Source organism: Glossina fuscipes, unplaced genomic scaffold, assembly GCF_014805625.2.
Source record: "Glossina fuscipes isolate IAEA_lab_2018 unplaced genomic scaffold, Yale_Gfus_2 43, whole genome shotgun sequence".
NCBI classification, from domain to species: Eukaryota; Metazoa; Arthropoda; class Insecta; order Diptera; family Glossinidae; genus Glossina; species Glossina fuscipes.
In genome coordinates this window covers 1,493,494-1,519,171 of record NW_023998427.1, presented here as the reverse complement: position 1 = coordinate 1,519,171, position 25,678 = coordinate 1,493,494, and the positions used below count along the sequence as shown (strand labels likewise).

The following is a 25,678-nucleotide window of genomic DNA, read 5'->3' as shown; positions in this document are numbered from 1 at the left end:
ATGTTTTATATGCATGTGCTTTTTTCTTCTTTTAAATTGATTAAGTATTCCCTTGAATCTCGCCTCTACAAAAAAAAGTGTTATGTAAAGAAAAAAAAAGAAACATTTTTAATTTATTTTTACCTTAACAAAAATTGAAATGTATCTGAACTAAAAGAGAGAAAAAGGGCTGAAATGTTAAAAAAAAAAAAAATTCTTTGCTGTAAATTTTTATTTTATGTTAATTTTATTATGATAATAAATTATGATTTTGAATCGAAAAATTTCTTTGTAAAAAGACATTAACGATCATGTTTTACTATTTAAAACATTTGAAGCATTAAAGAGGCAGGGTTAATGGGCATCACCAAAAGGATTTGATAGAGAAATACGTTGAAACAAATAGGATAATGATCGCGATTGAATCGTAGTTTACATTATGAACGTTTTCTCAGCTTACAGGCTTTTATTGAAATAAGACTGTAAGATGTGTAACGTAGTTTGCGTAAAGACTTCCGGCTAGAAACAAGAAGTCCGCCACTTTCCTCAACTTGATCACCTGCGAGCTTCAATTGTCGAAATTAAAAAAAAAAAAAATTTGTACTAATCGTACAACGACCAAAAAATATATTCAAAAAAAAAAAATAAATTTAAAGTTTACTCACATAAACAAAAAACATAATTTCGGAAGAATATTAATAATTGACTACGAAAATATTTTCATTTCCATTTAAAAAAGAAATTTTTTTATTTTTTTTATTTATTTAATAATCTCGTTATTATTCATATTTATTACTAAGTTCAGAAATAACTTTTTCTTTTATTACTCTTATACAAATATCTTCTTCGGTTCTTTGTAATTTAAATACTACAAAATAAATTATTTAAAGTAAAGCATCTAATAACTAAAAAAAAAAAAAAAAAATACATATTTAAAAAGTACGGAATAGTTAACAATATGGAAACATATATTATAATAAAAAATTCACATAAAAAACTTTTTTAAAAAGTGATGTGCCAAGGACAGAAAGCAGATCTAACAGAGCGATTTTTGCGAATGAATCTTTTTTTAAAATATCTAATGAAAGGGATTCACATATGATATGGTTATAGGAAGTGAGGGCAGCGTGTACGTGGTACTGAGCATCTGGAAGATAACGGTAAAAACTGTATATGTTTCCATGTAACATTGAAACTAAAATAAAAAAAAAAAAGAAAAGAAAAGAAGAATAAAGTAAATTAGCAAAAAAAAAAAGCAATTAAAAAATTTTTTTGCTTTAATTCTCTTTCAAGCACTTACATATAAGATTCTGGTAGTTTTCGTTCAACATATGGTTTAATTCTAGCATAATCTTTATCTGCTATGGGTATACTGCAATGTTTCTGCATGTACGCTAACGTGAAAAGTTCATTTTCGTTATACGATCGCAAGCCTGGCAAGCGCAAACGCTCTACTAATCTTAAACTTTGATAAGTGGTGGCTTGATCGTAGGAAGCCCCTATTATCGGACTGGAGCTGTCAATTGCTGTTATGAAAGAACTCAAAGCTTTGGCAGCAACTCTGGCAGCACTTAAAGTAGTATAGAAATTGCTCCAAGCATCCACCGACAATTCACGGACGATATCGTTATCGAAATCTTCGCTGCTTAAGCAGTTCTCGTTCATTTGAAATAAATCCAAATAATCAATGTCATGCTCCGCTTTGTATTGCTCGACGAAGATCGAAATCGCTGAAATCAGTGCTTCCAAAATATCAGAACCGATGCGGGCAAAATTAACTGCGACCGGATAACGATAATCATAGTACTGGGAAATACTTATGCCACGCGATATAACCATCATGTTTAACATTTGCGAATAAGCTACTGAACGTGGATAATCCTGGGTATACATTTCAGAAATAATTCTAAGTGAGTTCGATAGAGAGAAAGTTGCTTAGATATTTATAACAATATAAGAGCATTTTCTCCAAATTATACTAACGTATCAACAATATCTAAAGGCTTTAGTTTCTCTTCCATGCGTGCTTTACGAAAACTCCATATGGACTCCAAATGCTCCACAAAAAATAAATTATTCAAAAGCAATTCATTATAGTAATCCTGTATATAGCTACGATTGTTCAAAGCCTCTTCAGGTATTCCAATTTGCAAGCGCATAGTAGTTAACTGTAAATAAAATTAAATACACCTAATTCTCTTTTTACGCGAAATATGATTTAACACGAGCTAAAAAAACAAGCTCTTTTCACGCGAATTGTCTTGTTTTAACAATACGACTTTCAATATTCTATGAATTTTTTCAACGCGGATTTTTTCTGATGGATTTTGTTTTTTTTTTTTTTTTTTCTGATATTTCTATCAATTTTTTGCATTTTCACTTCTCACAAATATGCATTGTACCTTTGCGTTACATTTTTCCCAATAAAGTTAGGCTAGGTCGATTATATGCGTATATGGGTGGGATGCTTCGCGTTAGCCAGGATGCAAAGATGTAATGTATTCGTTATGCAACTTAATTTGGCTTTTCAATGTGTAAGATATTTTTTTATTTTTATAATATATTTAATGAGTTAAGATATGCAAGCACGAAATAAATTCTTAACCGAGCTCGTAGAAGAATTTTTTTTTTTTTTGGTTTGGAACCAATCTATTAAATTTCTTAATATAAGCAATACACGAATCTTTTTGGAACGTATCTATCGCGTAAAATGAGAATCAGGTATAATACATCCGTGATTTGTAATGGCCGTTATTTTGAGATACCTTATCATTTATGTAATCTCCCAAATCTTTATGTATCCACTGAGCCTCTTCTATCGATTGTTGTAATTGGTTTCTTACACTGTAATAAACCAGCTTAAGAAACCCATCGTTGCCCCAACTTTTATTATTTCGCATAGTTTCTTTTATATAAAGCGGCAACAATCTGAAAACCTAAGGATAGATATTTAATGCATAATGTGTTGGTGTGTGTGAATAATTTTGTCAAAAGAGTTTTCTAACCGTTTGCATTTCTTTACTTTGTTGCAGGGCGTCCACTGCGAACGGTAACCATTCTTTAACAACTTTTGTACAAATCATCCATCGTGGATGATTAGCGGTGCGTCCATATACGGTATAATCGAAATTCTCTACCAGATTTCTGTACTCCTTGGACAGATGAGGTAGTAAATGTCGTGCCAAAGACCATATTATAAAATTATTTATGGGTCTTAAAGATGATAACAAAATAAAAAACAAAAAAAAAAAAAAACATGGATCTTTTGTAACTGCATTTTTGGGGAAAATGTCAACTTACTTTTTATCGGAAGTCGAAAGAACCGTTGATAGTTCGTGAAATACTTCGATATCGTGTACCAGAACTTCGGTATCCTCATTAATTTTTGTATGAGGAAATAAAGCCTGTAATGTCTCGAATATCGGGAGCTATACGCAAAAATAAATTATAAAATTTAAATATCTCTCTTTGTTGTGTTCGCAGTCCCCTTACCGATGGCGCTAAAGTCTTCATTTCAGCTAAGGTTTTAATTTGATTCAAGCGCCTTTCACCGACTGGATTAGAACTTTTAACAGAATCAATATGATTTACTATACGCTTTTCATAGTGAAAAATCTCATCAGCAAATAGTTCAGCTTCACGTGAAACAATGCCTACAATTTTTGCAAATTCAATAGATTAATGATCTTTGTGCCGGATAATCAAAAGAGAAACATTTACCCATATTTATGGCAAAGTCACGCAACAATAGTTTATAACCTCTGACAATCTAACCAAGAGAATGAATTATTAAAAACTTGCTCTTAAAGCGAAATTCAACGAAAAATCGCACTAACCTCGTCATTTTGATCGATATTGTAGAAATATTTGTCCGGCAACCCTATGTCGCCCTCCGACAATGTTATTATGTAATCATGGGGCTTGTTGAAGCTGAAAAAAAAAAAAGAATCCGGGACAATGAGCTCTTAAATTATTTTATTTTATCCCTAAAAAGCCATGCATTAAATAAGATTTACTCACCGATTTTCTACGGTAACCTTGTAATAAGGGAATATACCGTAAATAACTTGTAAATGCACTAAAGCCTTCTTATATTCCCAATATTGTAAACGATTTGAATCTCGGAATGCTTGCCAGCCGTCTGCAATGCAAAAAAAAGTGAATTCTTTTAGAAATCGCTTTCAAGAATCGAGAAAGCTATACTGTACACGCATAATTAAAGTACACTTTCTTCATTTTCAATACTCTTATTTATTTATTCATTTATTTATTTCATTTATCCCTTTCAATCCAGATTGACTACGTAAAATTTCTAGTACCGGGCAAAAAATGATAGCTGATTTGTTTTCAAGCCAATTCTGATATCCAGTTCCATATCTGTTTAAGGCCATTTTGTAATGGTAATCAGATTATCATATGTTAGCCGTTACATCCGTTGCATGTATGTATACTATAGCATTCGCGTCAATAGGGATCAAATTTTCCAGCTGGAATGACGCGAATGCTATAGCATTCAAATAAGACATAGACAAGGCAATGAGAAAATCTGCTCTTCTTCTAGGGTGCAGGAGTTTACGAATTTAAAGCCGCTTTAAGCAAATTTGTAGCGAAATGATAGACGAAATATATGGAATAATATGGAAAAATCTAAAGAATCAGTTAATCAGTATTTCGACGAGTATAATAATTTAAAAGTCTCATGATTATATAAAATTATACGAAAAATAATTGGCTTTAAAATTTGAATAGCACCCGTGCAAGCGTGGTAACGAGCTATGATAAATATTTATTTAATTATAGTATAAAAATGTAACTACCATATAATACATACATATATATCCAAGTTATGTAAAGCACAGAAGAAAAAGGTTCAACATGATAAAATTTAATACTAAACGATTTCGGCTAAGCTTTTAAGCAATGGATTGGCTGATATCGATAATACTGAGCATATCTGAACCATCTTGCGGAACTACCGATACTTTACATTTGATGGTTAATTTAGTTTAAATATAACATCGGCCGATCACGCGTTGATATTCTTTAACTAGCCCGATATTGAGATTATATAATAGACACCATTTAGCTTTGTGCAAAGGGCTCTGAACGGTTTTAAAAATCCTTAGTTATATTGACATTAGTCAAACCTTGTGAATAAGAAATTTCTCGAGAAACGATTAGGTACTTTAAAGTTTATCATTCTTAATAAGGTCGACGGGTCAATACCGCCATTTATTAACTAGGAAGGAGACACTTTTCTAGTGAAGGAAGGACTAATAGTGGCAATCAGCTTTTATGTAGGGATAATGGCACTAACGGATCCCATCCCAAATTTGTAAGGGTATGAAAAGGAATTGCTTCCCAGCGGATCCTGTTGAGTCGACATGAAATCTGTAGCAAGCAGAATATTCAACAAATTCATATTCCAATATAGGCTTAAACTAATTCATGTACAACCTTTTAGTAATATATATATATATATATATATATATATCCCACTTTTATTAAGTGGGATAGAAAAGCTACTTTTCCAATATACTGGAAAAACACTTGATCGCAGAGAGAGATTAAAAATATTTAAAATAACCCGTCACAACTGGCCCGTACACGATATGAGAATGAATGACGATATGCCGCACGATGCATAGGTCCCGGAACACAACTATACTTCAGTGGCCTCAACCCTTGAAGTATATCCAGGTCCGAAATAGCAATATTTGGAACAACAATAAAATCATTTACTTGGAAAAGGTAGTTGCTGCTAGATTTGAAGCGAGCTAATTCAAGGCTTAAAATTAGTAGCAATCAGCAAGCTTTGGCCGATTTAAAAGAATTGAGAGTTGAAAGGCAAACGCAAAAAAGGCAAGGAAGCAATTGGTCAACATAAGCACAAAGGTTCAAATAAATAATGTTGTAAAAAATTATTAACGATATATGGAAAATTTTATACTTAAAGGTCTGAAGTAATCTAAGGCAAGTGCATTATCGTAGACTGCCCTCATCAAGCATAGATGTTAGATGAGGATTTTTCTATCAATTCTCTTCTTTACAAAATGTGTTTCCAGTTGTCGTTATTATTCTTGTTGTTGTTGTTGTTGTTGTTGTTGTTGTTCTCGTTCATGCTTTCTTTCCCGACATAGTTTGCTTACAATATTCAAACCACTCATCTTTCTTTTGAGGACTTTTTCCACAGTTTAGATGTTGTGTTATATTAGCTTTATGGTCGCTTTAGTATGATCAAAGGCGCTTTATTTGAAATCCTGTTTTAATTGTAATGTGCGTTTGCCCTGACTTTATCGGAATGAAATTGTCTTTTATTTGCTGTCATCTATCTAGTCAGGTCTTAGTTCCGATGGGAATGTCGGATGCAGCCGTTAGATGCTTGCTTTCAAAATTTGTTATTATTAACAAAATTAGTTGCATTTGTAGCAGCCTCTCTGTCTCTGTCATTCACTAATCATTTTCGATTCTTTAAGATCTTTTTATTTCTTGAAATGATAGAAATAATGATTTGAGGAAAGATACACTATTGATGCTTACATATTTAAACAAAAGCAAGAAAAGTGTAGTAAGGAGATCATTGTCATTCAAACTGATGCCACTGTCATATACGATCATCATCATCCGAGGACCACTGGTTGTTCTTTATCAGACGAGGAAGTTAAGTCTTCTTTAATATTAAAAGTTTTTTCCCTTTGTACATTTTTATTTTCTATGAGAAATATTCTGACAATATTTTCTCAAAATTTTGTCCAATTGACTTGTCTGGGTAACGTTTTAAAAAATCGACGAGTGAAAGACGCATACAGCAGTTAGGATAACATAAATGTTGACAGTCGGATTGCATCGACCATTTTTCAGCATAATTGCGTTAGGAGTTGCTCGTAGCGTTGCGTAGTTGGTCGGAAGAGCTGATTATACGCAACATTTTGTTGAACTTCCAAACGGGGGCATGAGCATGGGTATTCAGATTTATCGTCAACGTTAGCGGTTCGCGTACCCTGCTTAATGGTTATTTACACTTTGAATATTATAACGCATCGATTGTTGACCATCCGTTACACTTTTGCCCAATGCCATGTTTCGAATCAATCTCTCTCTCTCTCTCTCTCTCTCTGTCCCGTTTTTATCAAACCTCCATACGACCACGTTGTTCACGGATCGTTCAATTAATTTGTGCTGTTGTGTAAAGGTGGTACAGTTGCCAGTTATGTTGCTCCTTGTATAAGGGTGCCGCCTGTCAAATTGCTCCTTGCATGGCACATGTTTTTCTTTCTTTTTTTTAAGGATATGTCCGCTTAGTTCGTAACTAAAACTATTTCCAAATAAATTAAAATTGGATTTTATTAGATGAATATGGAAAATATGAAAAAAGCGTATGAACTAATACAACAACATATATGTATAAACTTAAAAACGATTCTTATAGAGTACATTTAATTATATATAAGCGAGAAAGACAATCGAACTAACATAAATTAATACAAAGGCATGTTATCTTTTCATTTTAATGCTTTGCTGATGCTGATGCCGATGTTAGTGCTGGTGCTGGTGCAGGTGCTGGTAGATATTGCCCGCGAGGAGGTGTTTGTAATGGGTCAGTTACGGCGTTATTAAGTTGGTGATAATTGTAGCTGCCATCCGAATTGAGACTATCCAAGTTACCAATAACTGAAGTAATGGGGGCGGTACCCTCTTCTGAAACTTCACTAGTACCACCTAGTCTGTCATATTCGTCTAAAAATAATTGACATTTTAGATATATATATATATATATATATATATATTTATATAAAAAAAGATCAGTTTACAGGTCGGGATTACCTTGAATTTCTTTTTGTGCTTGTTGAGCTTCTTGCTCGGTCTTATACTTAATAAAGAATACTTCGGGCTTGCTAGCTGGTATTGGTGCTGGAGTGCTAATATCGTTCGCTGACAGTTCATTTTCCTTTTTGCTTAGCACATAGATAACCGTCTTTTCTTCTTGTGGAGCGAATTCAGCGGAATATTTAATATTTTCAGTTCCGGAACTGGGAGCTTTAATAAATACTACACGATAGTTCTTTTGAGGTCGTCCCAAAATCAAATGTCTCTTTCCTCCTTGGGGATCTGGATCTTCTGGCGCCGAAATTAAATAAAATTGCTTATGTATAATAGGAGCTAATGTTGTACTGGCTGGTGGTAAATATTTATCACCACCTCTGTAGGCGTTTGATAATTCGATAGGTGCTTGTAATCCAAAGTTAGATATCGATCCCGTTAATGGCTGTCGGTCAATTGCCAATGAATTACGGCTTTCTAAATTATTAATCGGTAAAGCTTTAACTGGTACAGTATTGGTTTTAAAGCCGCTGGGTTGCTCATAGCCATATTGAGGCAAAGCACCACAACCCAAGAAGCCTATACACAAAGCTAAGAAAAGCCGCATTTCGAGGATTTGTATATGTATGTATATGTATTGTATGTGAAAGAGAATCGTTTAAGAAAACACTTTTTTTTTTTAAATTCGTTTTTAATTTAATTTCATCCACTTATATAACACCGTCAGTCTTCAACTTAATCTTTCAAACCACAAGACAATACTGACTATGATTTCCTTGACATTACTCTACTTTTATACGTAAAAATTTTTATGAACAAAATCGATTTATGTTTTTTGTTTTTTTTGTTTCATTATAATATATGTTAATTTGTTTTAAAGAAGACAACGATTTACTGAGCCTACGCTCTCAATTTCTTAATGCTTATGCTTTGAACAAGTTTTAGTGGTAGCGTTGTTTATTGTGATTAAGAGTGTAATCCATAAGATTTGTGAGCCTTGCTTTTCAAACTCAATATTTACATTGCTTGTTATATAATTACATTTCATTTTAATTGAAGTCAAATTGTTTAAAGAAAATTTCAAAGAATTCACGCAAAGCGAAATCTTTACTTTTTAAACGTTTCTTGCTCGCCACCGAAGGATGATTGTATACTATTTTTACTAATTCAAATTTTATCTCGCAGATAGACTTAACCCTGATGTTGTTGTTGTACTATTATTATTATTATTATCATCATCAAATTTCGCGGTCACAAATGTTAACAATCTTAAGCATACCCGTGTGTATGCTTATACACAAAGCTGAGCAATGCTGTGCAGAACTTAACTTGGCACTGATCGGGACAATTTAACATGGCTCCACTTAAAAACGATTTCACTTGATGATCTATGTAAATGTTCGCTTGGATTGGTGCGGTGCGTCTCCAAGATTCACCTTCAAATTAATATATGTTTCTTAGTGATTTTTTAATGTCTTATGCTGAATTTAAATAGACAACCACCGATGCGTTATCATTTAATTAAATTTTTTAAACATTCTGAATTTACATTTATTACATTTTTGGCGGAAAAGATGTTTTTTTTGAAACAAATTTATTACGAAAGCATTTCAAATTTGTTTGAACTTGTAACAGCCGAAGTAAGTGTAAAACTAATCGTCTGTCATCCGATCATATTAAAAACACATTAAACAAAAACATTTAAGCGATAAATATTTTAACCTATGTACAGCCTTATGAATAAGTTTTTTTTGTTTTTATTTAAGATCGTTGCTCACCGAGCTTCGTGTACAATGTCTCGACTTTGCTGCGCGAAATATGTTATGAACTTGTCGTAGAGATGGCTCCCATTCGCCAGTTCCCAATAGCGATCTGTAAATGATAAATTGGTGTCATCGTCAATATTTGCACGCGCATCGTCAATATTCCTCACACTCCTTCTTGCATTTCTATATGTTCTTGGATGCAGTGACACTATGAACAAACGCTCGCAAGGACAATTCTTGTGATTGTGAATTGGTTCATCTAAAGTTTGTGTGGCCAAGGACATACGGTTATTGAACCGCGAATAGTCGAAATGTTTCCGAATTCGCTGCCGCCTTATTATTTCCGCTCAGAGTACCACAAAGTTGCCCTCTTTCCTAACTTTCCTGATACCAATATCATGCTTTAATAGCATAGGATAGAAAGTTCCGCATGCAATACCGTTTCCCTCTGTCTAAGCACAGAACAATGTGCTTCTTTCGTCTGAGCGTAGTTCCCCAAAAAGGCTTTAATTTTTTTAATTTTTAAATATAAGAAATAGCATGCGCCGAGAAATGTATTCGATCTTCTTTGCTGAAGCCATTAGGTCAATAATCGACTGTCCCTACCTAGTTATATGTAATACTTTTGGTAGCTTCAAAGGGTCGGTCAGAGGGTTTGTGACCCTGCATCGAAAAGTCATCCAAAATCCTTTCATGCTGAACACAATTGAGAGCCTCTCTCGCTTCCACTTATTATTAAGCTTGTGGATCTTGTGTAGTGTAATGGTAGAGTGCCATTTAAACGCCTTTATGATGCACGCAATTTATTTTTATGTTCGACGTCTAGGTCAGAGGAGCAATTGTGTTAACTGCAGGTGATGGAAAAGGCAAATTAAAGCATATGCATATTTCGCTTAATAATTTTTGTAATGCGGTATTCCACGCGTTGGAAATAATAAACAGCCTGCACTGCTCCCAACACTGTTCATCTTTTTGGCTCGATTTTTACCATTAATAAAGCTTCTAATCTTTATAAACTGAAATATGTTGGATTAGTGCAAACCTGTCAGATATCACGTACATTAGTGAACCCATAACTAAATGTCCCGAGCGTTTTCCTTTCTTGTATTCACTTATTTTGTTATTTATTCCTTCAGATTAATGGTTTATACGGTGACGAAGTATGTCGAAGGAGTGTTGAATAGTTTCAACAACGGAAGGATAATGTCCTCTCTTTGTCTATGGATAAAAATCACACAGTAACAAATCGGTCAAATGCCGCGACCAATTAACGCACTACATCTTGATAGATTCTTTCAAAAGCTTTCAAGTTGTTTGCTGTCCTTCGGAACAAAAGACCCAAACATTTCCATCGGAATGCGATAATGTGATGATCTAGAGATATTTAATTTCATTACAATGAATTTTAATGAAGATATTGCCTGATATTCGATGAATTCAGGCGCGGCTTTGATGTTATCTTCGATTATCATAATTTTCGAGTGCCTAGATACGACATTCATCACAATAAATTTCTCTCATCAATCAAGTCTCTTTATAAAAGTTTCTATATAATTAAAAAAACGTTCCATCATTTTACAATATTTCGTTTTTTACCGATGTAAAGAACAGACTGCCATGTAAAAGGCAATGACTCGGCTTCTATACATACACCCGTTTGTCATGCATGTTCAACAATATATAATTTGTAAAGATGGATTAATTCTGCACAAATATGTTTTCGCAACATTCTTCACAAATTTAACAAAAAATAAAAAATTTGAGTGTCGTATAGCTTTGAAGAAAAAGTGGCAAAAAATACGTCACTAAATCGTCACTAGTTCGCGATTAAAAATAATTCGAAGGTTTTTTTTTTATTACAGATAGTAGGAGCACAAGTAAGATATTGTCCTTTTCTATCATAAATTAGGAATTGGTTATGAAAGAATGGCACATGACGGCACATTGAAAGTAATGACCATCACTGGCCACTACTTCTGTTCATCTCTCTGGCAGCGTTCGGACACCACGTTGGAAGAGCTCTTCATCCTTTGAGGCTATCCTAATTTTTGTGTATCTTCATATGATGTAAATACTCTGCTCAGACATCGATCCGAACAAGTGATAATGGATTATTTGATCTTTGGATATCGAAAAGCATTCACTATTCATTATATATTTATATAAGAGCTTAACAGCGTCATTTTAAGTCAAGTTTAGCAGAAAAAGTAAACTTTTCCAAGAAACTTAATATTTCAAGGTTATGTTTCGGCCAGATGAGTAAAGTTACGATACACTACGTTGTGGAAGGCCCGTCTTAGCTGATGATAACAAAATAGTGGCATTCATTATTGCAAACCGACGAATAATAACTCGAGATCGCTGAGAGATTAAATTTATTGACTTCGATCGTCCATGGGGTGTGAAAAAAAAGACGAAATTACTTTTCGAATAACCTGATGTTGGTAAAGCCACAAATTGGTTAAATTTCTGTGATCATTACAGGCTTACATGCGAGATGTATTTAAGCAAGCATTTCTCCCACGAACAGATATTGGGTGTGAAAGGCGCAATTACGTTTTATACATTTCCCCATATTAATTTGGAGATTATTCAGTCAAATTAGGAAAACATAGGTGGTGGAGTGGTTCGTCTTAAGACGTCGCCTGCATTTTATAATTCATATCCTAATTTATCTTTCGCATTTCAAGTTGAGAAGATCGAAGAAGAACCGTCTAAAAAATTGAAATGTCATTACACCATCTGCGTAAATCTTAAGTTCTGCATATGCAAGGCTTAGTTAACTTTTTAGGGGCTGCCGAGTGTGTAAACTTCTCAATAGAGAAGACGTTATGAGTTTTTGGTTTAAACATTTTCTAATAGTGCTCTTAAATCTATCTTACATTTTGATTAGATTTGTTGCGACATCAAAATACAAAGAAAGAAAAACCTAGATTCAAACTTGACACTTGATACTCGGGCTACGTTTGGGAGCAAAGAACATAAACTTTAAGACAAGAGGTAGTAAATATAGTGTAAGATAATACCTGAAAAGTTGTCATCTGCAAAGATGTTACGAAATCAGTTTTTACATGTGCTTTGATTAAAAATTCATATATATATATAATATAAAAATACATATAATAACACGCAGCGATATCTTCAACGAGAAATTCATTTTGTACACTTACGGCAGTGATATGAAAGAAAAGTCTAACAAGTGTAGGTATGATAAATGACACGCTTTAGGGTGAATTTCGAATGCCGGTCAACTTTTAACATTGATTCAGTTTATTTTACATACAATTGTCAAAAATATTTGCTAAATCTCCAAGGAATCTTGATCGTAAACACATTCTATTGGGCATTCATACTATCACAAATATAAAACTCTTTGTATTTTTCAAACCAAGTCGTTAATGAATTATATAAAATGCTATGTTGTTGTGTTTAGCTTAATTTAGTCAGTGTAGCAAGCAGCGCTTTGAGTCACAAATAAGATTTACTTAGCGCTCAAGATTTTCCGTAAATTTGTTAATGGTTGCGAACGAAAACCTCGCAACTCAGGTTTCCGAATATTTAGAAATAATATTAATGATCTTTAATACCCGTCACCGTTACCCGTCGTACATATTTATTTACGTACATATATACTTAAAATTAACGCACTTATCTAGTCACATTCTATTCGTAGCCAGTCCTTTTATTTGATATCCCCTATCCGCCTGAGTAGCCGAAGGCGAGGAATCTTGACTAGCAGGTCAATGGTCGTGGGTTCGATTCTCAAGTGCGGTTGAATTTTTAATAAAAAGCCGATAGCCTTAAGAGTTTAATCTTCGAATTTATTTCTCTGGCGAAATTAATAATAATAATAATAATATTTGATATCCGTTTGTTTGTAATGCGAGGAAGAAACGAAGCCTCCCCCTCGTGGTGTCCACCATATTCATACCGAAACGAATACATTTTTAAATATTTTCATGTGAGAAATGTACCGAATAATTTTCACCTTTCACCTGTTTTTTTTTACCTAATGCACAATACGATGAAAACACCAAGAAAGTAAAGAGAATAAAAATTTGATCACTTATTATTTTTATGTGGGATTGGACGATATGTTCCATATTTACGCAGGCGCTGCAGGACAACCCATAGAATGTAAATGCAAATCTTTATCGTTGTATGTGTTGTAGTTTCTAAGTAGCAAGCAAAAAAAACTAAATTAATTATATTTTTAAAAATGGGAGGCAGTTTAAGAGTATATTGTAATTGTGATCTTCGGTCTTCGGCCAACCTGTGTGCAAGAATTTTCAATCTTCGTGTCGACTTTGAAGTGGGTAGCTTCATTCTTGCGATTAGGACATTGTTTTCCACAGACGTTACACAGAGAGACAGGCAGGCAGACAGACGGACAGACAGACAGACAGAGAGGCGGACAGACAGGAAATGGATTAAAAATTTCATGTTGATGACGAATATGTACACAATACGGGATTAGTGAGGCTTCCTTTTGGATGTTGCAAATGTTTCGACAAAATTAATATACCCTCACACTTCAGTGATGAGTATCAAAAGAAAGGCAAAAAAACCCCAACAAATTCAGCAAACTTTTTACATCAATTAAATAATAAAAAAAAAAAAAAAGCTTAAAACAAATTTACAACAATAAAATTGGATTTTACGTCTATTAATGTATGCGTTGTACGAATTTCTACTTCTACGTTAATTATGAATTTATTATAAAATTTGGCTCCAATTTTAATTACCTATCGGCTCGGCTGACGCCTGTATGTTGGACGAAACTTGTATGACATCTTTTAATTTCAGGGTTAAATGAAATTTTTTTTTTTGAAATTTTTTATCTCCAATATATTATAGATAACAATAATAAAAAGTATATACACCTATATCCGTATGTGTATATATCTATATATATAAATATGTATATATATACATCATTTATATATATCACATGTATATATATATATATATATATATATATATATATATATGTGAGCCTAACGGCATAACAAGCCACTACAACATCGCATTACAGCATTTCACTCTACTGTCAACATTTCGTCTGCCGTAACTATTTATTGTTAAAAATGGACTCAAACTTAATTCTATATGAGAGGAGCAGATATTAATAAGAAACAGAAAAAGAGAGAAAACTGAAAACTATATATTGTGCTTTGAGCAAATCATTTGACATTCAGTACTTGCAATATTTTTGTTTTATTATGCCGGGACTAACTAAGAAAAAATGTTGTTCGCATAACTCGACTTTTTGTCAAAATTCTGACAATACACTTCAATGTGCGCAACGAGTTTAGCATTTGACTCACAGCTTTTTCCCCGCATGCAGCCCTTTGAGATTTCGAAATAGATACGAGTCGCTAAACGCCAGATCTGGATGAAATAGTAATTCTAATTTCAATTCGTGAAAGTAATGAATGTCGCGTCACAGTCTGGCAGTCCACAAATCAACAAGATATTGTTCGCCGAGTTCGTTGAGTAATAATACGTGTAATTGCGATAAAATTATTATTTGTAAGCAAATGCTCAAAATGACATGAAATTTTGTAGGACGTCGATGGCACTTTCGAAAAATACTATCGATTTTTTCTTTTTTGCGAACGTCTATGTGTTAGTTTCAATACTTATTGATCGATTTGTTGCACTATTGCAAACGTAATGTGCTATGTAATCGTGAACATTCCAACTGAGTCAATTCAATCCTATCCACCCGGTTCTCTGTCGGTTACGTCTTATCAGTTAAAATGCTCTTTGTCAAAGAAAATTTGTAAAGCCCTCTAGTAGCTTAAGTTTTTTAGTTAATTATTTAAAAATGGACGAGAATCGGCCGCATCCATGCCTAAAATAGCAGAAAATTATAGATTACAATTCAAAGCAGTAGCTGAGCTGAAACTTTGCGCGAACTTTAAGAAGGACTATCTAAAAAACCTATGTGGCTAAAGAGGGCTAGGGCCAATGATGATGACGAAGTTTTACACTGACATTTGACAATCTATTTTGTCATTGTAGAGAATTCGTTTAAAGGCGCAAGAAGATTTTATCGCATCCGTGAGAGTTGTTTAAAAGCGAAAAAAATCTAAATAATTTTTCTTTTCAACTTCCCTCTAACAAAGGCTGCCCGCTGTGCGGAGCTCTACATTTGAAAGACATAAATCATAAAAATTTATTAACGATTCGACACAAAATTTATGGCTAAATACCATTTGCATACAAATAGTAAAAAATGAGTGAAAACATGATAGCTGGGCAAGGTCGACTTTGAAATATGCTACTTTTACTTCGTCCAATATAATTCTAAATCGATTTTCGCTATAAAATGTGAAAAATCTTACATTGTGTCCATGAAAAGCGGGCGCAGAATATGAACTAATTGCGATCAAAACTGATGAAAATTAAATTTTCTTTTTAAAGATTTTATTAATCAGTTTACTGATTTCAATTATAAAAAAGAAAAAAAAAAAAAAAAAAACGACAGCTTAGTTCTTCCTACCTTATAAAGGTTTGCCTTCTATTACAAAGCTTATGCATGTCGTGATCTAAAAGATATATCTATGTCATCTAAACTTAGTGCAGTTAATTTCTTTCCCAAATTATTGTTACGGATCAATTTTTAAGAAAACATTATGATATGTGGATTGTTCCGAAATATTTATTGATATTATTACTATTATTAATATTAAACAAACAAGGTTTTTGTATAGGCATTGATTGTGAAAATGATGCTGTCTTATCAGTTTTCAATGGCGTTCGTTCTTGGGCCAAACATCGTCAGCTTTCCAGAATTTTGCGTCGTTAAAAACAAAAACACAAGCACTAAGATCAGGCAGATAAATGGATGCAAAGACAGACAAGCTTAAATCTATTAAAAGAATGATTTTGAATCCATCAATATAGTAAAAAGATGAGGTCGATTCATAAATGGGGAAGGCCCATGCCTACTTTTCAATACTTTTTCTTTTCTTCTGTTCTTTTACAAGATGCTTTGAACCTTCTAGAATATGCGGAGAAAAATGCACTATCTAATGCACACACGGATCTCGTTAGAAAGTGTTTGTTTTCATTTAAAAGTAGTGTCAGCAAAAATATGCCAGCGAAGCTTCATCAAGACGATTGCCGGGCCGATGTCCGTATGATGAGCTTTGTAGCTAAAAATCGCACCTATAAAGGCTGTCTTCACGGTTTCGAATCTCAGTGTGGTAGAGTTCACTTTGATTATAGTAATGAAGAATGCTTAAATGCGGTAAAGGCGATAACACTTACCGATTGGGCACACACCTACTAACCTACTAACCTCTGCTAACAAATTTTCTTATGATAAATTCTGATATTGATAGGTATTAGAGATAAGGTATTGTTTTTCTACTTTCTCTTTCAATGTTTAAAACCTTAAAGGCTCCCTTTAACATATTTTCAAAAAAAAAAAAAAAAAAAAAAATATCATGAAAATGGACTTCTCTTCGTCCTTTCGTTTTAGAAACGCTATGAAGAGAGCGGAGTGTTTTAATGTCGATTAGTTTCATCTTATGATGTTTTCTTCGCATTATAAACAATTTCAAAGAGAATTTTTTTGTTTTCTTTTTTATTTATTTGTTTGTTTTTGTGTTTTTGTGTTTTTACATACATAAGTATTTGAAAATTTCATCACATGGTAACAAATGTTACTCAAAAAAAAAAAAAAAAAAAAAAAAAGACAGAAAAAGGAATTAATAGTTAATCAAATTTGAATCTTAAGTCTATTAATTGAATTGAAATTTTCTCGAGACAAACCATTTAAAATCTACTAAAAATCAAGCATGTTTTTCAACTAACCGCCCAACCCGAATTTCACACTTTAAATCATAATTTATATGCAAATGTGCTTTCGAACTTTTGGAAACACTATTAAAATTGATCATATAAGCGATAATTTTATTTAAAATAGAACAATGCCTTAACATATGCTGACAAAGAAGAACCAGACATAAGAAGAGAGAGAAGTGAGATTCAACTTGGCTCGAATCTTCATAATTAGCAAAAATTATACACCCTACAACACGAATGTACGTATGCAAAGCCAAGAGCGACTTATAAACTCCTGCGACTTATAATGACCCGCCTTTTATTATTATATTCAAAATCAGATTCAGAATCGTTCTTTAAATATTATTATTATTATTATTATTATTATTATTATTATTTTAATTTTAGACTAATGAATTGAATTCTTAGACTAAAAAAAAAGACATTGAGCACTAGCAACACAGGCTATCGGCTCTAATTTAAACAAATGGATATTAGATAATAAGCTTAGTAGTACTAATAAAGTAAAATATTGAATTGATATTCTGTTCTGAAGCTGATTGTAGAATGTTCAAAGGGTTAATCGTTCCAAATGCAATACTTCTAGCCAAGGAAAAGTTGAGGCAGTCGCAGAGAATGTGCTTTATAGTAAGAGTTTGTCCACAACAGCAGATTGGGGGAGAAGACTTCTTCAAGATCCATTGGTGAGTTGCAATTGTATGACCAAAACGAATTCTCGAAAATGTTTGGATCTTGGCTTTCTCAACATTTGTTGGATATAGAGGTGGAGTTAATTGAGGATTAATGCAATAGATATGGATAGATAGGTAATTTTTGATATACTGAGATATGGATAATAAAGGTCTGTTGCAAATGAATTCAATCGGACTTCTTCTGTGATTGCCCCCGATATAATGCCTTTTGAAAAGGGTGTTCAAGAGAGAGTATTAATAATAGTGTGTTAAGCATACACTAAATTCATGTAAAAAATTTGGATCGAACTGTTGCTACGAAAATTAAGTCTGATATTTAGTATCGTATGATGAAAATGAAAAAAAATCATATGATCTTTGCCAAGAAGGTTAATTTTAACACAATTGAACTCTTAGTTTATGTTTTGTGGATCACCTGATAAGGTGACCTATGAGAAGAAGAAATGATGAAATGAAATTATATCAGACGACGTGGCCTTGCTTGAATACAACATTTATTTCATAGATTATTTAATCACGCCCTCGGAAGGAACTAGTCCACTCTATTGGATTAATAATTTAGTTTTGCGAAACTTCGAAGGGAGTAAGTATCTCGAGAGAGAGAGCTTGCATCGGATAACATATTAATATTTCGAATTGTTCGCGTTGAAGTCATATTTTTAAGCTTGACGCGATATATATCTTGACAAAATACACGCACATAATCTTTTCGAGCGTTGGTCGATGCATTGATTTATGCGCCATTAAAATGCCATTTACGGCAAGTATTAGTTTTCTTCATTTATTTCAAAGTGAAGTACTGTTAAGAGTCATCAACTGCTCTCGATTATGAAAACTATTGAAATCTTACTAACGGTTAATATCCTTTTGTTAAATAAAAATTTTTAATTTACGAGTGTTGATATGTAAATACAACTTTTGTTACTTTGTTGTTTGATTTGAGGACATCCGTCACCGAAGCCTATCAACACCTTTAGAAGCTTATGTTGACGCTGCTCCATCATCTGCCAATTGTCGGTTTTGATTGAAGCCGGTTTAATTGTTGTGATTTCGGTTTCAATGACAAAGAACCAATAAGGTTGGAAAACACTGAACTGCAATAATTGTTGGATGAAAAGCCACCTTAAAGTCTCAAAAAACTTTCGAACAGCTTAGCAATTGATGAATCAACTGTTCGTAAACGTTTGCATGCGATGGGCAGCACGCAAAACGAGGTATAATGGCTACCACACGAACTGACTGAAATGCCTATTTCGAATCGTTTCAATCCGGTCTCATTGTTTGCCAGGGAAAAAACAAGAGTTTTCTATAGCGTATTGTGGCTGGTGACGAAAAGTGGATCTACATATGGTGAATTCAGCAAGATGTAGTGTATTACGAGCTGTTAAGACTGAGAAAAACTATTACTGCGGATATCTATCGACGTGAATTGCAAAAAAAGCCAAGCAAGAGGGGTTAATAGACGCGAATTCGTCCGCTTGTACGACAACGCTCGGTCACACGTTGCAAGAGTTCTGAACAATATACTGGTCGAGTACGAGTGAGAAATTCTATCACACCCAAAGTACTCACCATCACTTGTTCAGATCGCTGTAGCGTGGATTGGCTGGCATACGGTTTCGAAATGCTGAAGAAGTACGAGAATGGGCCGATAATTGAATCGCCGCCAAAGCAATATCGTTCATTCGAGACGGTATCGCCATATTGCCAGAGAGATGAATGATGGGAAAAGGTTGTAGAAAATGATGCAAAATATTTTCATTAATGCATTTTGTAATAATTTTTCTCAAAAAATGCCTTTTTCAAGCCTTTCAAAAAAAAAAATGATCAAAATATATACAATCACCTAATACTTTGAAGACTATGATGAAAAGCAAGACGTGTCCTTTAAAATTGCATATATAAACGCCCCTAATAGTTTGAACTCATTTTCTAAAAACTGCCTTTCTTTCAATATGGAAAAATTGAACACTCTAGATAAAATTCTGAGATCATCTTCGTAAACAAGGTCTTAATTTAATAAAATAGATGTAACTCACGGATGTGCTCGTCTGTATAAGCCAGCAGAATAAGAAAATGCAAGTTTAGTGGATAGACAGACAGTGGAAGAATCAATCTCGATATAAGGACATCGAATTTTTTTTTGTTATTACTAACCTGTGATTAAATATCGATTTGAAATTTGAAATGAAAATATCTTAGATTTATGCACATATGGCAAGTCATCAAGCCATTATACCGATACGAGGAATCGGGGAAATATGTGCATATATTTAACAATTTGCAACTAATATATATATATATATATAAGAATAATTTAGTTTTCCACACTTCGAGAGAGATGAAGAAGAGATGAAGAAGAAAGACATATGAACTCGTACTAAAATCTGACGTCGATCAGGAGGATGCGTTAGTGTTGCTTACAGAACGACAATATTAATACACGCTTCGATGATGACTGCATAAAAACAATATGAAATCTGAAACGTCTTGTGTTACAACAGCCGCCAAACCATATAAACAGCGATAATAACAAATAAAACCAAATCAATTTACGTCAACTAATTAACATAATTAATGTATTTGATTGACTTTTGATGGAAGAGAAAAACCAACAAAGAGCTAGTTTTTCACTTTAATATCAAACAAGGTTATTAATGCACATGTTGTGCGTGTGTTTTTGTATTTCTGTTACATTCAAAACTATTTTTAGTGATATTAATAAAAAAAACGTTAAAATTATTGATCATGCAATAGCACTGCGCGTTGTTTCGGTATTCCTTTAGTCATTTAAAATATATATATATATATATATATATATATATGTGTGTATATATGATTATGTATGCATGTGAATATTTTTCTACGAAAAAAAATTTTTATCCAAAATATAAATGTCGCGTAAATCATTGCCTTGTAAAAGAAGGAATGAGAAAAAAATTGTATTTGATTTGAACCGAATTGTCTGAAGCCCATCGCTTAACTTATTTTGTTTAAATTGTTTTGGATATTTTGTAAGCCTGATATTCTATGTAAACGTAAAAACCTTTTTTATAACATTGACACATACTTGGCTTGCTGAACCAAGGCCGTAGAATAACCTTGTTCATTCGAAATGCGCGCAAGCATAGGATGTCCGTACACGTCTACAAGATTTGAATTTGCGGCCATTTGTGTGGCAAAGTGTAGGCATTTCGATTCCTTCCTTCATGCCAATCAAGAATGTATACATTTTGTGCAGCCTCTTATATTAATATGCTCTATTGGTGTAGAAAGCAGAAATTCAAGATCAACCTTTGTTGTTCTAAAAACAAAATAGTTTTGTTGAGATCATGCTTAGGTCAAACTTGAAACCGTACTCTATCTATTCCATGCAGCCATTTGAGGGGATTTGACCTGAAGATTTGAATCTTGCATACAGGCAAGCGCGCGCACACTCATAATCGGTTTCAAAATTCAAGTCAAACAACAAATCGACATCAAATAGACATGAAGGTCAGATCGCACTCCTTTCAGATCACTAGCGTATATTTCTCAATGTTACAAACGGCATAATCAAATTAGTATACGGTTGTTTTCGATGTATCTGGATGTATAAAAATTTATATCTCAACCGCAGATCCAAAAAAAAAAGAAAAAAAAAAACCGGTAAATTAGAAAAAAAGTTAAATATTAAATATTAGTTTAACCGCAAATCTAACCACTTGTCCGCTAATACCGTTGATGTACGTATAAATGTGTAGGTGTACATACATACATATATATATATATATATAAATATATATGTTTGTGTGTGTAGGTGTAGGTGTGTAGGCATAATTAAAAATTATAAAATAATAATTTATAATTAAGTTGTTAGCGCACTTAATCTCGCGTAATTTCCGATATTGAAAATGACTGACAGTTTCTCAATTTATATTTAAGTGAATGTATGCACATTCGATTGATAATAAGTTTCGCATTGCGTTTACACTTTATCAAATATACTTTTTTGCTTGCTTATGCTCGTTGATAAGATTTTAATTTTTTTCTCTTTTAATTAATATAATGTTTTTTAAATTTATTTATTATGATTTTTGATTTATATATGATTTCAAAACTTTATATATATATCACAATTTCTTGATATTTCTTCAACTTATATCTATTTTTTAATTTATTTAAAGATTTGTCATCTGCCTGCATTATTTAAACTGTTAGTTAAGTAAAAAACCACGGAATGAAAAACAAAAAATCTATAACTATAAAGGTCACTCAAATCAATATATATATATATATATATATAAAAGGTAAATCCAGTGCAGCACGATTTTTCAGTGATATATATAATTAGAAATCAATTTCGAAAACGGAGACAACAAATTTGAGCAAATACTAGTATATACGATATCTTACATCTCAGTTCCGAATACTTCAGCGCAAAGTAACTTATCTAATTCCGCTAAGAGTTGGAGATCGTAAATTATTGGGGAAAATCATAAATAAGATTGATCGACAATATTTAGATAACTCACCGTCGTTACAAGAAAGTTGACGAGATCTGCACGTTTCATAACGAAAGTACCTTTTCATCTTAATAAATCTCATTCGTGTCCAAGGTTCGAGACTTAACAAATTGAAAGAATCTTTTCTCAATTTTTTTTAATTTTGAAAATCAAAAATAAACAAAATTTAATAGTTAAACTGGGATAGATTTGAAAATTTTTCGGAGCATTATTCGAATGATGATGTCGACAACTTAGTGTTCTCAACGCATCAATGCTGTAACTGCACACTTTCATGGTATTGAAAAAATTTTAACGATTTTTCATTGAAACACTTATGATTGATTGTTTACAGTGGATTCCGCCGTAAGTAAACTTCATAGCTTTGACCAACAACCTAATAAATCAGTTTGGTTTCCTTGCTTTCAAAATCGCGTTAATGGAACTTGTTATGCAAATTACAATTTTTTACAATTTTCAATATCACCGGTAATTAATTATAACAAGTAAGAGAATCCCATTCGACCGCGATCGAATCTTGTTGTTATACCCATCGTCGTACACCGTCTTTCATTTAGAATTAACGCGCTTAGCTTATTGTATTTTTGTCCCCAAGTCCTCTTGTTGGATGCTAAATTGACTATACTGTCAAGAAGAAACGAAAACTCCATGTTGCGGATGTCATCATATTTACATTGCAATTGATACATTTTTACACGCATACGCACGCATATATATCTTCATGCGATGAATGTACACAATAATTTTGAACTATCTGTTTTGTTGACCTTATGAGTAAGTAATAAGAAGAAAACGTCAAGAAAGTGAAAAAAGTAAAAATTTAAATACTTTTCGTTTTTATGCAGGGGCTGCAGGACAGACAACCCATGGAATATAAATGTTGTATTTGTTGTAGTTTATAAGTAGCAAGCAAAAAACTCGTTAAAGTTAGTTTTACTTTTAAAAATAAAGGTAGCCTTAAGATTATGTTGTAATTGTGGTCCTGTCTTTTGACTGATTTCTCCCATTTGCAATATCAACTTGTGTGCAAGAACTTCAAATGTTTGCGCCGACTTTCAAGCCGATAACTTTATTTTTGCGAGCAGGAGATTATTTACCACAGAAATCGTACAGACTGACAGACAGACGAAAACAACAAGTTGTGCGGAGCGAAATTAAATTATATTCTCATCACCTACTAAATGTTATGAATTTTTGATTTTGATTTTAACATTGAATCCATATTATGTGACTGTCATCGAGCATTTTCATCTTGTCAGCTATTGCAGGGCCACGTTTACTTAAAGGAAAGCCGTTAGACAAGTTTTTCCTTTCAAATGATTTGCATTACGATAAACTTCGCTTCCAATCCATGCCCTCATTTTGGAAAATTTTAATACATATACACCTAAAAATGAAACTACAAAATTTATCCTCGGATCATATTTCTGTTGAATCGCAAACGGTATAGCAAATTAAACATATTCCCCTTCTATGCTAATTATGAATCCATTGAAATCCAATATACATTCAGTGTATTCATCTATAATATATAAAATAAAATGTCAGAGCTATGCCAGAAGAAGCGATTATATATATGTATATATATATATATATATATACATCCATTATCGAAAGATGGGTAGATATATTCTTGATCAGCTGGAAATTGTGAATCGATTTAAAAGTGTCCGTCTGTGTAATGCGTGTTGCAAACATTCTCTTGGCCGCAAAATGAAGATATCGTTTGTCTTGAAAATGGGCCAAATCGGTTTAAGGACACGTCCACGGCACTACATAAACTGGTTACCACTCTATTTTTCAAGAGAAATACAAAACTGCGTTTTCGCTCATTACGCTTAAAGTGCGGCAGATAAGTCTACAAAACTTTGAAAGTATATTCTATAGGGGGTGCTCTAGCACCGACAAAATTGTATTCGTTTGCCACAGAACCTTATATACTTACTCATCGCAGTTATCCTAAAAACTAAGACTAAAAAGAGGAAAACAATTCAATTTTCGTATTGTATAGTATCGGCGTAGTTGCGTACAAGGCCTTCCAATGTTTCTGCCAAATTATTAAATTTTTGCGGCCGGGAGAGTTTTTACAATAGACGTTGTACAGACGAACAGACGAGCATGTTTAAATTGAATAAGAATTTGATGTAGATCAAGAATATATATATATATATATATATGTGTACTTTGCGCGGTCTCCGAAGATTCGTTCCGCGCGTCGCAAAAGTTTCGGCAAAATGATGGGTGTAAAAGGAGCCCCTCTGATAGATTTGTTTTTGTTCTTGTTGTACATGGGAGGAGGTTGGTGACAAATAACACTTTTCCGAAATTTTCGGCAAGTGTACATGTTTTCATACACCAATCCTGCCTCTCTTGTAACTTTACTTCCGCTTCCTAGATTCTAGCTCAAGTTTTTTGCTTTGTGTGTTTCGGCAATAAGTGAGGGGACAATGAACATACGGAACGACATGATTGCTACATTGCCTTTTCGATGTCGATTAGTAGTAGGAGAAGTAGTTCAAGAAGAGCCGATCGAAAGCATTGCAATATTATCCATCAATAGTATTCTAATAGTGTTCTAATGTGTATGCGAATAGGGTTTGTTTTACAGTGTTCTGAATGGAATAACTAACTGTTGACAATTGTATGTTGAACATGTGCCTTTTTTTAGTCCCCAGCAGTTTTTACAGGATAAACTTTATTCAATGGCAATTTTTACAAATAGATAGAAGAGAAATGAAACTTACCATAATAATCCTTATGCTCTATATATATATATATATATTTTGTAAAATATGAAAAATTTCAAGTGAACGTATGCAACAATTTTATTAAACCTGTAAACCTGTAAACCATTCCGTCTCGCAGGAGATCTTTTCATGCATTTTCTATTATTATTATAAAATATTACTTACCTACTGATTTGATGGCTTTCCTCACCAACAAGTCGGATTGGCTTTTGTCTAGTGTATCGATTTCTCGACAAGAACGATATAAACTACTAACCATCGATTCTACTGAATATGAGGGAGCGGATGTTGGCAGCATCGATATGAAACGATTCAATTCGTTTAGTTCTAAGAGATAGCAAAATATGAAA

At 33.1% G+C, this 25,678-nt stretch overlaps 2 protein-coding genes across 3 annotated transcripts in view; both read right to left on the bottom strand.

Annotated features, from left to right (window-relative positions):
• Nucleotides 1–769: 769 nt before the first annotated feature.
• The window catches only part of LOC119637099 (protein gone early), a 38,777-nt gene continuing 13,868 nt past the window's right edge, over nt 770–25,678 (bottom strand). For both annotated transcript variants that reach the window (XM_038032924.1, XM_038032925.1), the window contains exons 4-14: nt 25,494–25,655; nt 4,000–4,120; nt 3,816–3,909; nt 3,700–3,748; nt 3,472–3,632; nt 3,280–3,407; nt 2,985–3,192; nt 2,745–2,915; nt 1,963–2,147; nt 1,280–1,885; nt 770–1,174 (exon numbers count right to left, since the gene is read on the bottom strand). In XM_038032924.1, coding sequence (XP_037888852.1) covers nt 1,087–1,174; nt 1,280–1,885; nt 1,963–2,147; nt 2,745–2,915; nt 2,985–3,192; nt 3,280–3,407; nt 3,472–3,632; nt 3,700–3,748; nt 3,816–3,909; nt 4,000–4,120; nt 25,494–25,655 — 1,973 coding nt within the window. In that variant the 3' untranslated portion in view covers nt 770–1,086. The remainder of the gene's footprint in view (nt 1,175–1,279; nt 1,886–1,962; nt 2,148–2,744; nt 2,916–2,984; nt 3,193–3,279; nt 3,408–3,471; nt 3,633–3,699; nt 3,749–3,815; nt 3,910–3,999; nt 4,121–25,493; nt 25,656–25,678) is intronic.
• Nucleotides 7,383–8,619, bottom strand: LOC119637100. Its single transcript, XM_038032926.1, has 2 exons — nt 7,804–8,619; nt 7,383–7,716 (listed from the first exon to the last, which is right to left on the bottom strand). Exons 1-2 carry the CDS (start codon nt 8,405–8,407, stop codon nt 7,487–7,489), a joined length of 834 nt encoding a protein of 277 aa, XP_037888854.1. The 5' UTR covers nt 8,408–8,619; the 3' UTR covers nt 7,383–7,486.

Excerpts from the sequence above, each read along its gene's own strand:
- LOC119637100 (XM_038032926.1), bottom strand. The coding sequence starts at position 8,407 with ATGCGGCTTTTCTTAGCTTTGTGTATAGGCTTCTTGGGTTGTGGTGCT. Across the intron at positions 7,717-7,803 it reads AGCACAAAAAGAAATTCAAG|ACGAATATGACAGACTAGGT; the intron begins GTAATCCCGACC and ends AATTATTTTTAG.